Raw genomic sequence first — 17,706 nt, 5'->3', positions numbered from 1 at the left:
ACTCTTTCGATAAGTCTATAATATATAACTAAACTATCATTGTATGTAAAGTAAATAAGGTTTTTAAAATGTTTAAGAAGCATCATTTAAAATTAAATGAAAATGCGGAGCCCCCCAAACAGTGGCCAGGACCCAGGCAGTGTGAGTGCCACTGAAAATCAGCTTGTGTGCCGCCTTTGGCACACGTGCCATAGGTTGCCTCCCCCTGCTCTAGTCTGTGAATCGCTTGATTACCATCCACCTAACATCACTCTCCGCTTCCAGGCTCAGGGTATGCATGCTCCTCTTTACTGAGATATTGGTGGCTCTGCTTTGCCCAGCTTAATGCACGTCATGCAGCCGTGCCCCTTCACATTCCCTTGCTCAGAGAATATCTCGCACTGGAATTTGTGCAGCCCTGTAGAACATAACCTTGGGGATGGCTGGCTCCTGTTATACAGCCTGAGTACTCCAGCTGCATGTGCTGCAGCTATTGCCCTCAGATACTGTGTGGCCTGGGTTATCTATCCCCAATATGAGGAGCAGGAGAAACTGAGTGGTCTGACGGCAGTACAAGGAGAAAAGAGCAAAGCTCGGGCTTGCATTGGAGCAGTAGCCAGCTGGGTACTGAGTCAGTCTCTGATCAGATTTGGTGTTTTATTTAACTGTGCATAGAAAGCTCTTTTTTTCCCCCCTTCTTCACCTGCCAAGACTTGATTTCCGAGCACTGTGGGGGAGCAAAATACCTGCCACTGAGATGTCATCAGTGGTTGCAGCAGAAACACAAGAGCCTTGAATTCGAATCTTGGCAGGTAAGTAGAGGAGAAAAGAATTTAACTCCCTTAAGTACACCGCTACCTTGATATAACACCACGTGATATAACACAAATTTGGATATAACGCAGTAAAGCAGCACTCCGGGGGGGGTGGGGCTGCACACTCCGGTGGATCAAAGCAAGTTCAATATAACGCGGTTTCACCTATAAAGCACATTGGCGGGCCGGGTTGGTTTGTTTACCTGTTGCGTCCGCAGGTTTGGCCAATCGTGACTCCCAATGGCCGTAGTTCGCTGCTCCAGGCCACTGGGGGCTGCGGGAAGCAGCATGGGCACGAGGGATGTGCTGGCCACCGCTTCCTGCCGCCCCCATTGGTCTGGGACGGCGAACTGTGGCCAGTGGGAGCTGCGATTGGCCGAACTTGCGGACGCAGCAGGTAAACAAACCGGCCCGGCCCGCCAGGGTGCTTACTCTGGCAAGCCGCGTGCCAAAGGTTGCCAACCCCTGGACTAGATTATCATAATGGCCCCATCTGGCCTTAAAATAATCCAGCTCTATTACTTGGAGGGGAACAGGGAGGCCAGTACTCCTGAGGAAAGGAGTTCATTTCCCCGCCCCCTCCCACTCCCAAATACATGTAAGGGAGACTATCTAACCTAGGGATTCTCCTGGGCTCAATTCCCGTTCTGTGGGCTTTGCTGGAGGAAAGGACAATATGTGTTCCAAAGAAGTAGTCTGAGGAGTATAAGATGGTAGCTGTGCACCCTGGTATGGTTTTATTGGCTCTTCAAGAAATCTGAAGCTCTATGGATCTGTAATGGAGGCTCTGGGAACCTGTTCTCTTTTGTTTCTCCTTTGGGGACATAGTTACCAGGCAATTATTTCACACCCTGTAGCACTGCAGACATGTCTCTTCAAGTCCAGTCCCTTACCACGTAGCTGAGAAAATGTATTTTACATTAAAAAAAGAAGCCTTTAAAGAAATGCCCTCCAGGCATAAAGCCGATGTGTTTTCTATATATAACCCTCTGTTACTAATACAATGAACTTCTCTTCAGACTTGTGGGGATGGGGGAGGGAATATGACTTGATCACTAGAGATATGAGTGATATGATACAGGCGAGTCTCATCTTACGCTCATTTAACATGCGCAAATTCAGCTTTGCGCGGTGGGCAAAAACAAAACAAAAAAAAGAGAAAAATAACAATTTAAATACTGTACTTGTAGTGCGGGCGATTCTGCCCACCATTACACTCAATGTAATTTTGACGATACGTGATTTTTCCCTTTATGCGCTGACAGCGGAACGTAACCTGAGCGTAAGGTGAGACTCGCCTGTACTCATTTTCAGTGCATTGTAGTGCTGCGATCGGCTGGACCTGCGGACGGTAAACAAACCGGCCCGGCCTGCCAGGGGCTTTCCCTACACAAGTGGCGTCCCAAGTTTGGGAAACACTGCTCTATCATATTCCCCCCCTTAGTCTCCTCTTTTCCAAGCTGAAAAGTCCTAGCCTCTTTAATCTCTCCTCGTATGAGACCCGCTCCAACCCCCTAATCATTTTAGTTGCCCTTCTCTGAACCTTTTCTAATTAAAGATTAGGAAGTGTGTAGGACATGAGGTAGCAGAAGCAGAGATGTAGGCAGGGGTGGAGCTATCCAGACTTTTGAAGAATGCTTGTATCACCCACATCCATGTGCATACATATATGTGGTGTGCATGATGCATAGAGATTAGAGCTAGCTGAAACTTTTTTTTCCCAACTTTTTTTGGATGGAAAAACCAAAAATTCATTGCAACTTGTTACAGAAAAGTTTCACGGGTAGGTGGATGCACCCACCTACCCACCCCCCAAATAGCCATCTGTCTGGTAGTTATTGAGAGACTAGGCTTGAGTCCCTTCTCGGACTCAGGTCTTTCTCTTTTTCTCATGTGTTTTCATAAAATTTTTTGAATGATAATAGGAATTCTATTTCATGAAAAGTTGAGGTTTTGAAATTTATTTTCCAGCCAGCGCTAGTAAGGATTAGACTGTGTGTTTAGTAACCGATATGATTGTATGTTTAGTGTTGCTCTTAACATGCCTAGAGATTGAGACAGACATTTCTGTAACACTAAGCCAATAAGGATGGTGAGTAGTTGATTCCTAATACACTGGGTGGTAGGCTCATCCATAGGTAATATGAACAGTAACAAACAGTTCTCTTGTTATATCTGGCAATGACGTGGTCTCAGACACAACCCAAGCTGTTTATTTGAGTCACAAAGGAAACCTAATGCATTTTGAGATTGTTCTACTTAGGAAGCTGTATAAAAAGAAATGGGATGGACAGAGATGGAAAAATGTTTCCAGTGTGCAAGAGGCTGTCCTGAACAGACTCTGATCTTGTAATCTCAGATACTGTCACCGCTATGCTCACAGCAATATTTCAGGGGGCCTGAATGTTTATAGGTCATAGCCAATGTCAAAGCAAGAATTTGGGCTGCAGCTGCCATCCTGGATATCACCTAGTCATGTTTCTGTATCATCCAGTTAAAAATCAGCATGTCGACAGTCCCCTCTCCCAGCCCCCCCTCTCTTTCTTTCTTTCTTTCTTTCTTTCTTTCACTACTGCTCTTCCATGACTCTTTGGAAATGGCGGAGGCCACTTTGCTGGCACTGATGTCAGCTACTTTGCTTGCAGATGCCAGTTTCCCCTGGATGCTTGCAGCTGGTATGATGGGGTTGGCCCTTACCAGAGAAGTGCAGCCAATGTCCCTGTCCCTTTGCTTCCAAGGCCAGTTAGCTAAGGGCAGCGTTTATCTCAACTGTGAGAGCGTTAGTAGCCACCTGGGCAGTACCACCGCACCCAGTATGGGACAGGGAGGGGCTCGTGCCCCAGCCATGGAGAAGGGGGGGCTGCATGGGAAATGTGGCTGAGCCAAGCAAGGGAAGAGGGAACTCCCATCTGCTTCTCGCAGAGGAGAGGGAATAGCACTTTCCCTGCAGACATTCCCCTTGGATATAACCCTTGACTACACCCATCCAGTCTCCCATGTTCCACATCCTTGTGTCGCAAAGTAAGAGCCCGCTGTCCTTGTTCACATGTAACTTGGGCTTGTGATGGGGGCGGGGAGGATCCAGATGTGTGTTTGAAGGGACATGATTATTAGGTGGAACGTGAGAATTGTTGAGACTCGGGCCACATCCACATGGGATGTTAGCTTTCAGGAAAGGAAAAGGTAAAACCAAGCCACCCCCCACATTTAGTGGCTGAAGAAGCAGAATAAGAATCAGGATTCCTGGGTAGGGTGACCAGATAGCAATGTTTAAAACTGGGACACTCTTTTTCAGGAGTGGGAGCATATAGTTGCATATATTAGACAAAGCCCCTAATATCAGGATGGTCTCAATAATATTGGGAGGTCTGGTCACCCTACTCCTGGGTTCTATTTCTGGGGCTGCCATTGGCCTGCTCTGCAAGTTACCTCAGCTGGAATTTTCACATCAAACTGTTAAAAATCAGGCCAGACTTTGTGCAGTGCTGAGCTCCCTGCTGGGCATCTTGACTTCAGGAGGACGTGACTCTCTGCATCTTTGAAAATCAGGCCACTTTTTAAAGTGCTTAAATATGCGTGGGTGATAAGGGGCTAAATTTAGACAGCCAGGTTGGATCCTGTTGGGAGAGACTGCCAAAGGCACAAGGGATAGTTGGGGACCCTAGCTGCCTTTTGACCTTTGCAAACTCTCCCTTTGACTTTAACCTTGCAACTCAAGTAACTTCATCCTCATACTTGCCTCGTTGATTAATTTGGCTCCCTGTGACTCAGTTTACACACATTAAGACTTGTCACTCCTGTTCTGATCTGCCCCATAGGGGAAGTGGGGATCCCCAGAAGAGAAGCTCTAGGGAAGCGTTTCCTGTGTTACTGCAAAGAACATCTCTGGACAGATGAAATTGCTGATCCCAGAGGAAGGATAAAATCTCTATCCCAGTGTTTCCCAAACTTGGGACGCCGCTTGTGTAGGGAAAGCCCCTGGCAGGCCAGGCCAGTTTGTTTACCTGCCGCGTCCGCAGGTCCGGCCGATCGCAGCTCCCACTGGCCGCGGTTCACTGCTCCAGGCCAATGGGAGCTGCTGGAAGCAGCACGGGGGACGTACTGGCCGCTGCTTCCAGCAGCTCCCATTGGCCTGGAGTGGTGAACTGCGGCCAGGGGAGCCGCGATTGGCTGGACCTGCGGACGCAGCAGGTAAACAAACCGGCCCGGTCCGACAGGGGCTTTCCCTACAAAAGTGGCATCCCAAGTTTGAGAAACACTGCTCTAGAGAGTGTCTTTTAAGAGCAAGAAACATATAAAGTGTAATAATCATCACTGCTGTGTGCCTCGGTTTCCCTACCTCTAAGATGGAGATGCAGCCTAGGGCCAAATGGGCAGATGTTACTGTGGCAAACTGTTTTGCACTCCTCAGATACAAAGTATAATGTGAAAGAGTTATAATTGTTCAAATTTCCTGAGCTGTAGATGGAAAGGAAATGGGATAATGGACATGATGCCTCTTGCTGAGAATTGTTTATAGATCTTAAAGGAAGCTGCCCCTCCTCCCCTTTAAAATGGGTGTGATGGGTTGGGCCCCCCCATTCAAGACAAAATGGGGTGCTTTGTCTTGAAGCATAGGACTTTTTCCCCCATGTTGTCTTGTATTCCATATGCAAATATTACTAGTGGACCCCTTCAAATTCAGCCCCAGCCAGTATCTGACCTGAGCTCTTCCTGCTGCAGAATGTCTATGGAGAGCCAGCCTACTGCTTATAGTCAGCATCTCATGGGAGTTGGCCCGTGGTCATGTGTTTGATCCTTTAGGTATGTAATCATTAGAATTTTGGCCCTAGGCTGCACCCTAGATTTGGAGTGCCTGGTTCTGGCAACCACCACTGTCACTCCCAAGCATTTCCAGAATCATTTGTTCTGACTGCAGTGATGATCTCGATAATGGCTGTTCTTAGAGGCCCCCACATAGCTGAGATTGGTGCCCCCACATAGCTGAGATTGGTCTCTCCCCATGCCAGGTGCATTTTGCTGACCTCCTGCAGATGAGTGACTATGGTGGTGTCTCCTAACTGCGGTGCACTAGAGGGGCTGCCTATTATACTGTTGTCTAAATGCAGCTCTTGGTACATTAGAAAGGGGATGCCAAGTCACAAGCACCAAAAAAATAGTGGTTTGGATTCGGGGGAGGACAGTTGCATCTGCAAAAATGATGAACATCGTTTTTCATGTTGGAGTCTTTGGATGCTCAGGAAACCGAGGTCCTTCTCTTTCACACAAGTAAAGGAACAGAAGTAGGCTATTCTGTTCGTCCATTTTATTGCCAAGAGGCATTTCTTTGGCATAACAGCATCCTGGTGTATCCTAATAGGGTCTTGCTGCCCTGGGAGGAGAGCTGCTGTCAGAATACTTTAAAGCTGGACAGAACATTTCCTGCTTTTTGAGGTATATCAGCAAAGATTCTGATCGCCTCCAGTGGGAGACTATTTTTATACTGTCCAGGGGCTGTCTTATATTATGAGATCGCTATCACTTTTTTTTATTTGAATCCTAACTGCATGTCTTAGGATGACCTTAAAAATATAATCTCCATCTCTGGAAAAAAACAGACCTGTTTCCAAGACGGAATTGGGTTGCCTTTTTTTAAGGAGACATGGCCATGAAAATAAGTATGTTGGATTTCTTCCATGAGCGTGGCAGAGAGCAGCTGTGGTACCCAGTGCTGCATCTTCTTGGCTCTCAACTGATGTTGCATAAAACCCACAAGCGTATTTCTTTGCATTATGTAAATCTTAATTAGCCTATCTCTTTTGAAATTGTCTTGTCTTGTCAGTAAGCGAAGCTCCCAGCCATTAATTAATCTGTAAAAGATTCTTTTAAAACGTTTGTTCGACTTAATTTTTATTTTGCAAAGAAACTTTCTGTCGGGGCTCAACTCCTTACCTTTGTGCCTGCTTCTTGAGTCAGTTATGTGACACGCTGCCGACGTGTGAGCCAAGTGTCAGTGTGTCAGCAAGGCCATGAGTTCAGACAGAAAGGGATCAGGTGCCTAACTTGTCTGATGTGTGCTTTGGTGTGCGTTCTTCAACTGCTCCATGGGAGAGTTGGGTTTCAGTGTTAAAACCACAGTCTCAAAAGGGAAGGGGTGAAAAGTTAGGCCAATGACAACAGGCAGTTTAGTTTTGCAGCGTGCACAGTAGCAAGGAGCTCTCCGCACACACCAGCTCTTCCAAAACATATCTACTTCTGATGGGAACTCGAACTAGTACTGAGGAACATGGGTGAGTTTGAGGGGTTCACCACTTGTGCTGCTCAGTGCTAAGGATGTGCTGGAATGATACCCATGCAGCCAATCAGATTCAAGCTTTGGGGTCAACGTTTATAAAGTGCCTATGGCAGTTAGGAGCCTTTGGCTTTTAGGACTCCAAGCCTCTTTGTGAATGTGACTTAGGTGCCTAAGTCATGCAAGCATTTCTGAAAATGTTGCCTGTGGTCTTACACCAAGGTCTAGAAGGCTTTACGGTTGCCTTGCCTAGTGCTGCTAATACAGCATCTGATACTAGCACCCTTTATCATGTCCCATAGCCCCTTGCTTCACAAGCAGACCGTCGTTCCAAGGGACTACTTGCGGTGTAATGGTCTGATCCAAAGTCTATTGAAATCAGTGGAAAGACTCCTATTGACTTCCCAGGGCTCTGGATCAGGCCCAAACATACTAACAGCTGGGAGTCATCGTTGTAAGATCGGCAAATGGAGTAAACAGAATACAGGCTATTGGCTAAGGTGGGCAGGGACGGTGTCCCTAGCCTCTGTTTGCCAGAAGCTGGGAAGGGTGGACAGGGAATGGATCACCTGTTCTGTTCATTCCCTCTGGGGCACCTGGCATTGGCCACTGTCAGAAGACAGGATACTGGGCTAGATGGACCTTTGGTTTGACCCAGTATGGCCGTTCTTATGTTATGTAAGTTATGTGCTCTTTAAGTAATTGTCTCTGGATTTCTCTCTTTTTGTAGGTGAGTGTTTTAACTACCTTGGAGCGGCGATTCAACCTGCAGAGCGCTGATGTGGGGGTGATAGCCAGCAGCTTTGAGATTGGGAACCTGGCCCTCATTCTCTTTGTGAGCTACTTTGGAGCCCGGGGGCATAGGCCGCGTTTGATAGGATGTGGAGGAATAGTCATGGCTCTGGGCGCCCTCCTTTCGGCATTGCCTGAATTTCTGACCCATCAGTACGAATATGAATCTGGGGAAATACGCTGGGGGGCTGAAGGGAGGGATGTATGTGCTGCCAACGGGTCCACCAGCAACGAGGGACCAGACCCGGATCTTATCTGCAGGAATAGGACTACCACCAACATGATGTACTTGCTTCTCATTGGAGCGCAAGTGCTCCTAGGCATTGGTGCTACCCCTGTACAGCCACTAGGAGTTTCCTACATCGATGACCACGTGAGACGGAAAGATTCCTCCCTGTATATAGGTAAGACTTTGAAGTTTGTTGAATGCAGTTGAGGAGTTCCTGCTATTGCAGCTCATTCTGTTGTCTGGTTTATCCGGCATCAATAGAAAGGATGAATTTGGGGTTCTTCTCTGTGCTTCTATGTCTGTGAAGGTACCTTGGCTTTGATCTACCAAGAACTAACTACTACAAGAAACATCTCTCTGCCACTGATCACCATTGTGCCCTCCCTGCCCCTCTTCCACTTAAAATACCATGGCAGAGAAATGCAGGAGTCTTCGCTCTTAGTAGAGAAAGCTGGTGATATGTTGTCATCCTTTGGGCTGGCAGCCATAATGAGGCAGTGGATGATTAGGAAAGATGTTCTCTTTTCACAGCAATTTCCCATGTTCCTTAAACTCTAATGATATTGGTCACTTGTGGTTGAGCTTTAGCTGCAGAACATCAAAATAGCTTATAAAACAATAATTAACCACTTATCCAGTGTACTCTAGCTGCCTCCATAGTGTGTTAGTTGACATGTCTAATGATTACTGTATGAAGGCACTGGATCTGAGGGGCATTTCTCCTTGCAAGTTTTCTAATAATTCCTTAGAAAAGCTATTCTGAGCACACACACAAAAAGAAAGTTCTCTTTGTAGAGCAGGTGCTCCTACTCAGCATCTTGTGGAAAGACCCCCAGAAAATGTTACTTATAGGGGAGCAGGATGGCAAAGCTGGTAAGGCTATTGTGATATATGGGGAGTTAGGCATCTAAATCCCAATGGTGGTGATCATGCTGCAAAATTACTCAGTCCATCTCAGGCAGCTTGGGGTTAGTTGCATGATGTTACATGATGGGGTTAAGGGGTAACGCTAGGTTTTGGTTATCAATTGAAATATTCTAGCCTTAGGGTAAAGAGCTCATGGGTTTCTGTGAGGAACTCCACACTGACCATGCTTCAGAAAACTTTGTGAGAGAAGTTGTCCTCTGAAAGCCTCTAGACTCTGTGTCCATCTGTTGTCTATACAATATCTGCTCCATTTCCATAGGACTCAGTAGTAGCTAGCCACCAATTCTGCTGGCTCCAGTTCAGCAAAGCACTGAGGCATGTGCTTATCTAATTTGCCTGCCTGTGTTTCTCTTGTGTCCCTCAGCAGGGTATTTAACAGAAACTTCAATCCCAACCTACTTTGACTGGAAGCCAAAAGGCAATCCCATCAACAAACCACCTTGCTATGACCTCTCTGGTTGAGTTACCAAAATACACCTGGCTGGAATGGCCACTCGTGTAACCCTGCTCAGCTTCTGTTGCCTTTCTGAATATGTCCCATGATATCAAACTTAGTGAAACAGTGGGGATACCTATTGGATAGATTGTCTAAAGAGCTGTCGTAGTCCTCTCCTAGATTAACGCCTCTTGCATCTACTTAAGAAGGTTCTAGCATGTGCATGGCACAGCCCATTCATTCCTTAAGTGGTCATAAAATCATTATCTCAGCATTTAGCTCTGCACACTGGAATTTTGTGCTCTGATCATTTTACATGAATTTTGTTTGAGGATTCCACTGTAAGAGGAGGACTGGAAATATATCACTTTGTGTGGAAAATACAGGATAACAAATGGCCTCAAGGTAAACACAAACCCAAATTCACTGGAGCAACTCTGTCAATGCCACAAACCATGAGTTTAAATTAAGTCTTATAATGATTTCAGAGTTATTGATCATAAAGAAATATCTTGAAAAATTTGCAATTTGCGTAAGTCAGTGGAGTAAATACCATGGCAAGATAGATATGACAGCTCTCAGATCAGGACTGGGGGTGGGGGTATGTGCGCAGGGTGGTAAGGAAGAGGGGCCATCAGGAATTTTGTTTGAGGCATTAAACTTGCTGCATTAACATTACCTTTAAAGAGTTGATGGTTTAACTGATGCTGGGAAAATACTGCCAAAACAAAATCCACTCAACAATCATTTGAATTTCCTCATAAACTTGCTTCCCAACTGTTTTGGTTTTCACTTTTTTGCAAACAGTGTTTTTTTGTTAATGGCATGAATGTCCATGAAAACTCATTCCTAGCAGTTCAAAATGTGGCTATTTGTGCTAGAAGTGTGTGTGTACTCATCCAATCGGGGACCAGCAGTATCCATGAGTAATTTCTGACCCATCCCACCCCTGCCTCACTATTTGATTTGTAAAATATTGTTTATCGAATGCTTTCTTCAGACTGTGATCAATTCATAGAGTAAAAGAGTGAAAGTCATTCTTTGAATAAATATGAATACGAAATAAACAAGAAGAAATCTGGATCGTATTTGTCACGAGCATGAATGAAGGTTAAATTCTTCAGATAAAATACTGATTGTGAATTATTTGCTCAGCTTTGAATTTAGTTGACTTTTTCAGTGATGTCGGATGATAGAATTTTCAGTGACCTTGGCAAAAAGAAGCATATCAGCTCTCAGCAAAGCTAGTTCAGTGTCATGACTGGTTCATTCTCCACTATGTTATACGCCCTCAGTTATTCCCTGTGTATTGTCACCATGCAGTATTTTATACCAACCACCTTCTCCTATGATGAAGTGTTCACTCCGCAGGGGCTGTGCTATATGCATCCAGGATAACAGGTTTCTGGGATGAGTTCTATCATTTTAAATCAAGAGTAAAGTGAGCACAGATTACTGCCTTAGGAGAGAAACTAATTAATAATGATAGTCCAGACAGTCATCTTGTCACATTAGACAGCTGCAAAGAAATGATCATTTCTTGGCCAAACTATGTAACTTTTGCCATATGGCTCACTTCAGTAATGTGCATATTGTGTCTGGTCTCTGATTGAGCAAGGCAAGGCATTTATTTGACTCCTAGGTATTAGTTAATATCTGCTCACCCCAACTTGACCAGAAAGGATAAGAATTCCTTCAAGCGTGCTCATACCTGGATGGAACTGTCCTAGTGTACTGTGTCCATTTCTTTTTATTCGCATTGCACAAGAGTGAGACTTTCTGGAAAGTAACTGTAGAAGGTATGTAATGCCACCTATCAAGTGAGAAACTGACATTTGGGAAACGCTTGTGGTGGGGAAACTCCACCATAATATGGGGCGTGGAGGGAGGGGGAGAGTGGAGCATGGATTTGAAAAGTATTGTGAAACCGGATAGAATTAAGGGAAGGATTAAAAAAAATTAGGACTGCAACTGTGTGGGCCTCAGGGCTGGAAATTTGTTACTACATAATACAGATATTGCAGTTGATGGGCCATCCATTCCTGGTGTAACTCCACTGAAGGTGATGGAGAAAAGGATGAAGTTCGACAATTCTATCTAGGCCCAAAACCTGCGATGACTTATGCATATGCTTAACGGTGCACTCTGTGAATAATCCCACTGGATCTAAAATGCAAACACTTTGCAAACTTAGTGTATTATAGTCCCACAAAATTTAGATATGTCATAACTTCATATGGCATATGTGCATGTAATGTTTAATTAGCTACCCGTACCACAGCTGCATGTACAATTGTGAAAAGTGTGTGTGCTAGTTAGGGCTCTGATCCAGCAGTTGGATCCATGCAGGCAGATCCTTGTGCCTGTGCTCATCATCATGGACTTCAGTGGGATTCCACGAGGGTCCCGTTACAGGTTTGAGTGCAAATTCATGCATGCACAATTTCCCCCACTCCACTTTTGGAAAATCTGACACATGGCGTTGGGGAGAGTGCCCAAGGCTCTGACTTGGCAAGGTACATAAACATGTGCCTAACTTTAAGCATGTGTGTGTTCCCATTGAAATACAGGACTACTTGGGTGGTTAAAGCCGGGCACATGTACCTTGCTCAATCAGAGGTGAGGCTTCTTTGGATTTCATCCTTGCAAAGAGCGATATGCTAACGAAAGGATATCTCATCGCTCCTGCTATGTTGTGTTTCAAATTTCTAGAGACAGTAGCAGTGCTTTGGGTTTATGATGCATGCAATATGTTGCTTCCAATCGCAAACAGACTGTTGCTGTAGTAACCAGCCCTAGGAAAATAAGGAGGAGGAACTTTGTGGTAACTGAAGGAATATCAAATCAGCGAGCCCCACTCTATACAAGGGTTCTTAAAAGAAAAGACAGTTTTGCCTTAACATAGACAAGGTTCTGTTGTCTTTTGATATCTGTTCCTACTAATGACAGGATACAAATTTTTTTTCATTTCATCAACCAAGAGTTCATGTAGCTCAAAGGTCATGACAATAGCAAAAGGAGCCAAAGAGATTTAAAAAAAACCCAAAACCCATTAGATCAGTGGTTCCCAAACTTGTTCTGCCGCTTGTGCAGGGAAAGCCCCTGGCGGGCCGGGCCGGTTTGTTTACCTGCCGCGTCCGCAGATCCGGCCGATTGCAGCTCCCAGTGGCCGCGGTTCGCTGCTCCAGGCCAATGGGAGCTGCTGGAAGCAACGGCCAATACGTCCCTCGGCCCGCCAGGGGCTTTCCCTGCACAAGCAGCGGAACAAGTTTGGGAACCCCTGTGTTAGATCATTGAAGTTGTGAAAGGCATTTGATTCAGTGCTTGTTTATTTACTTTTTTTTTTCTTATCCAACATCCTACTGTTTCATCTCTTTAAAACAAATCTGATTTCATCTCAAAAGATCCCAAGCCGGGGAGCAGTTCCAAAGCAGCTTACCACATATGTTTCTCCGTAGTCATCGTAAAAGAAACAATTTTGGATGGGGAATTCCCCCAGGGGAATCTGCGCAGCTCGTTGTTCCTCTGCCTTCACTGACAGTGAAGCTTCCCTCATGATATCCATATTTTCTAAACAGTAAATTATTTCTATAAAATAAATGCTACCTTCTAAATAATGACATTGTCTCCCATTACCCCTGCTAACAACCTTTATTATGACGAATTCTGTGTTTATACTGTTCAGCTGCCCGTGGGTCTGATCTTCACTACTGAAGCCAATGGGGATTTTGTTACTAGAAGGATTGGATGCCATAGGGGACGTATAGTGCAGTTGGGGAAAATATATTTATGTAAGTCCCTGTTTACCATTTTAAACTTGCTGCCTTCTGGAGGAGTGTTTCTGTGGTCGTAAAACATCCAGCAGTTTAGACATTAATTTGTATAGCCTGGCAAAATGCCATCTTAAAGTAAAAGAAGCCATCTCCCTAAATTCCTTCTACATGTCAGTGGATTAAGGCATTTTCCTTCACTTCCTACCCTTAACTGTTGCATAAAGTCGCCACTAAGGGCTGCCCCATTTCAACCCAGTAATTGTTGCCTTTTGGAGCTGAGTGAATGACCTTTGTATAGTCAGTGTCTGACTTGGCATAATTAGCGATGAAAGAGGCTACATGCATTCAGGAGATTATTACTATCTAAATTATTCTGTTGATATAGAAAATTAAAAAAGAATACATCAGATTGCGCTGGCTTTACATTTCTATTAAATGAGAGAGGGCCCCAAAATTTGTCCTTCCCCAAGATTGGTTTCTTTATTGACACATCCTCTGAATTCAGGATTCCCATCACTTTAAATCTCCCACGGGATCGCAAGAATGGATCCCATCTGGAAGATGGAGGAATTGCATGAAGGAACTTCCAGAATGCTGCAAAGCAGCTCTGAGCCAGGACGAGTAGCACTGGAAGCAGGCACACTCGTGTAATGCTGCAGGGAAAGTAGAGAATGAGAGGAGGGAGAAAATAGAATCATAGAAGATTAGGCTTCGAAGGGACCTCTGAAGGTCATCTAGTCCAACCCCCTGCTCAAAGCAGGACCAATCCCCAGACAGATTTTTACCCCAGTTCCCTAAATGGCCCCCTCATGGATTGAGCTCACAACCCTGGGTTTAGCAGGCTACTGCTCAAACCTCTGAAGGACAGGTCCAGTTAGGCTCTCCTAGTTGCATCTTCCAAACTCCATGTCCTTGCACCATATGTAGTCACTGACATCTAGGCAAGGTGAAATGCCATCACTGGTGTGGGAGTGGAGAATTGATTTCAGTATTATCTCCATTCACTTTGCACAGGACTTGATGAGGCAGGAGGGAATTGGGCCCTTTATTTTCAGTATTCACATTCATTCCAGGAGTTAGAGCATCTTTTTGTTTTCTTTTCCATGTGAATGTGTGAAACTTTTTTTTTTAAATCCCAAGAAGTGCTGATACTCACCTCTCATGAGCTCTTGTTTAATTTAAGCACCAGCTCAAGTCTGCTGAACTGCAATACAGTAGCTTGAATCCTGAAGTCTTCAGTGATAAATGCCAATTTAAAACCCACTCAAATTAGTTAGTGTCAGTCAAAAAGACAGCAACCATTGTGCTTAGGGAGAAGCAGAAGTATTTTCTTCATTGACAGGTATTAAACCTGAACATCAGTAACTGTGGCAATGGGTTAATAGCCAGTTCGAAACATATATACAAGGGCATCAGATTTTGTGTTCTGGCTACCACTGCTTTGTATTACAACACAAAACGTTGACACGTTTTTATTTTAGAGGTCACTTTAGCAAACTAACCAATTACGTGAACCTCAAGACCATATATTTTATATGTTCATTATTTTGGGGCTGGTCAAAACATCTGTCCCTTTTTTGATGGAAAATCAGATTTTAAATTAAATATATTTTTGTGAAACTGAGCACTCGAATAAGGGCCAGATCTGTCAAATGAGCTCATCACATCAGTTGAGGTCCTTGAAAATCCGGCCATACATTTTGCAGTATTTGCTACTGGATAGACAGAGTACTTCTGAAAAGTCTGGCCTTTATTTAGGTAAATAGGAGCTGAACACTTGAAAATCTTCCCAGAAGCTCCATTGGAAATTGGTTCCTATGTTTCCTTGTGTAACACATTAACCAAAGTATAGTATCTTGTTAAAACTGTAGACGGGTGGGGCCCCTGAACACATGCAAGAAATGCTGCCAAATGCTGTTTTTCTTACTTTCTGCAGTATGTGCATATGACTTTTTTTTTCCCCCTCTGCAAGCAAATTTACTCAGATTTCCATGAGAACCCAAGTAGTTTGTTGGTGCTGCTGCTAAGTTTGAAAGAAAACGTAATATCTCAACCAGTCTTGTCCGTCTTTCTGAATTTCCCTTCAATTTCCTGAAATGGATGTTTAGGACCTACACTGTAAAACAAAAAATATTTGCCTTTAGAATGACGTTTGACCATATCACTTTTCTCTTTTGAATCCCTCTGCTGGCACCCATTGCTGTCACATTGAATGAGTGGTATAGCTAGGATAGAAAAACTGGGTGGGCCCTGGCTGTCGGGTAGGTGGGCAATGACAGAGGGGCCGCCTCCCCCCACAGACGGGAAGTATGGTTTTGTGGGGCCCTGGGCCAGGACAAGTGGGGTCCCTCCCCACTCCTTCCCCCTGCAGTCCCCCCGCCCCTCCGAAACCCGCGCTTCTGCCGGGGAAATGGGCTCAGGACATGGGGGGCTTGCCCTGTCCCCTCACCCGGCGCTCCTGCTGGGGAGCAGGGTCCAGGCGTGGGGGCTTTCCCCGTTCCGCCCACCTGCCCAGTGCTCCTGCTGGAGAACGAGGTGGGGGTGCGATTTGGGTGGGCTGGGATACCTCTGCATTGAATTTAAGCTCCTTGCCACCATGAAAACTCTGCCCCTCCCTTGCTGAATCTTCCAATTGCTCCTAGGCCTCTCCATCCTTCCAATGTTCTTCCCACCCCTGACCCATACACGTGTCAATCCCACACAATCACATCAGTACCTTCTCTCCTGTGGCCCTTTTATGCTTGGTCTCACTTCCCTGAGCTCATCCACAAGGCCTCTGCCTTGTCCATATTTAAGACCCTCTAAAAGTCCACTTCCGTCATGCCATCTACAGTGACTCTAGTTGGCTTGTCTACATGCACCCTGTTCCCTCCCCTTAATCTCTATCTGATTGTCTCTCAGCCAGTACGAGCTCCTCAGGGTAGGGAACCAGTGATGTATCGGTAAAAAATGAAGCGGGTAAATTCCCCTTTCTGGTGTTCCAGGGCAGTGGCCTGGTAGACACTGAGGATGCCCTTATTTTGAATTGGGTTTAGAGTAGGATGACATTAGGGCCCGAAAGTGCCATTAAAATGCACTTTTGGGTGAGCATAACTAACTAGTAGATAATGTGCATGGCAGTTGTGATGTTCATACAGCCAGGATTTACTTGTCACAGGAGCATGGGAACGAATAAATGCTTTATCCCTTAAATGAGAAGTGTGTAAACTCCAGATTCTCCAACTGAGTTGACTACACTATTGTAGGGACCATCCTTTTTGAACAGCTGGAAAGCATTCTATATATTGTGAGCCATAAACATATAATAGGTTTGCTTGTTCCAGCTCTGTCACTCACATTCACACACACTCTGGGCACAGGCATTGAATTCCCTACGAGTATGTACAGTTTTAAAGGTATGTAATGTTTTTAGCCTTAAGGATTTCACAGTATTCTGTAATCATATTTGCTAGCACGGCAGTAAACTCCTTTCCTGGCTGGTGATTAGAGGAAACCTTTTCTTTCTGCTACATACTCCCCACAGGACATATATTGAGAAGGGACAATGTATTAATGCCAAACCAAAAGGAGAGCCATCCCCCACTTGAATGCCATGACATCTTTTCATCATTAAAAGGTGTCCTCACATCAGATTCATTTCTCTTCCCCCACCCCCATACAGATTCTGATAAGACTAAATTGCATCGCTCCATAGGGATATCCCTGCACTGTCATAGGCCACTGATCCATTGATAACCTTTAAAATAAATTATTGCACTTTGGAGGAATCCATGTTGATCTCATTTGCTGTATTTGAGTGGGGCTGGGTTGGTTACACGTGCCCCCGTTTTACAGCATGGTGCAGGTAGTTAAAATTAAATGGAAACATAAACAAGCGTGTAGCCTGCTTTAGAGAGCCAACAATAGCCAATTAATGGAAATAACCTGACACACTGCAGGCGGGAGAATTGAGAATGGAGGCTGTTAAATGGATGTACTTATTCAATTAAAAAAATATACAGTCATAACGGCTGTGAGCTCCATTATTTTGCATCAATTGCTTGAGTTCCCTTAGCCCCCTGCTAATAGCTTTCTGTGTCACGAACTGAATAAACAAAGTGTGCATCCAGACAGCCACAATTCATTTTGTGTTTGGTGGGTAGGTGATGCTGGGGGTTGTTTGCATGTTACTTTGGAGTTCTTAAGCATTCTGCAGTTGCTTTTGATTTTGTGCTGGGCTGTAGTACAGTCTCACTTTGAGTGTATGTGTGTTGATTTTTATGCTGTATTTAAATTGGTTGTCAGTGGGGAGAGTCTCATGAGATGTACCGGCCCCCTGGAGAGAGCTGCTCCGTGCTTAATTGGCAGGCACGCTAAGGAAAATACACACTGCCCAGAACTCTCAGTGGTAAGGTTCCTAGATACAATTAAACAGAGGGGCTCTTCTTTGAAGTTAAGTTGGTTCTGAATGCTCTATTAGTCATCAGAGAGACAAGGTGGGTGAG

The 17,706-nt window shown here is 44.9% G+C and overlaps 1 protein-coding gene across 2 annotated transcripts in view; it reads left to right on the top strand.

The window, feature by feature from the left end:
* SLCO3A1 (solute carrier organic anion transporter family member 3A1) overlaps nt 1-17,706 on the top strand; it is a 218,713-nt gene that overhangs the window by 29,678 nt on the left and 171,329 nt on the right. For both annotated transcript variants that reach the window (XM_039491807.1, XM_039491808.1), the window contains exon 2: nt 7,796-8,261. In XM_039491807.1, the coding sequence (XP_039347741.1) occupies nt 7,796-8,261 (466 nt within the window). The remainder of the gene's footprint in view (nt 1-7,795; nt 8,262-17,706) is intronic.

Source organism: Mauremys reevesii, linkage group 10 (assembly GCF_016161935.1).
Source record: "Mauremys reevesii isolate NIE-2019 linkage group 10, ASM1616193v1, whole genome shotgun sequence".
NCBI lineage: Eukaryota > Metazoa > Chordata > Testudines > Geoemydidae > Mauremys > Mauremys reevesii.
The sequence above is the reverse complement of the archived record's forward strand: the minus strand, read 5'-3'. Positions and strand labels throughout refer to the sequence as shown.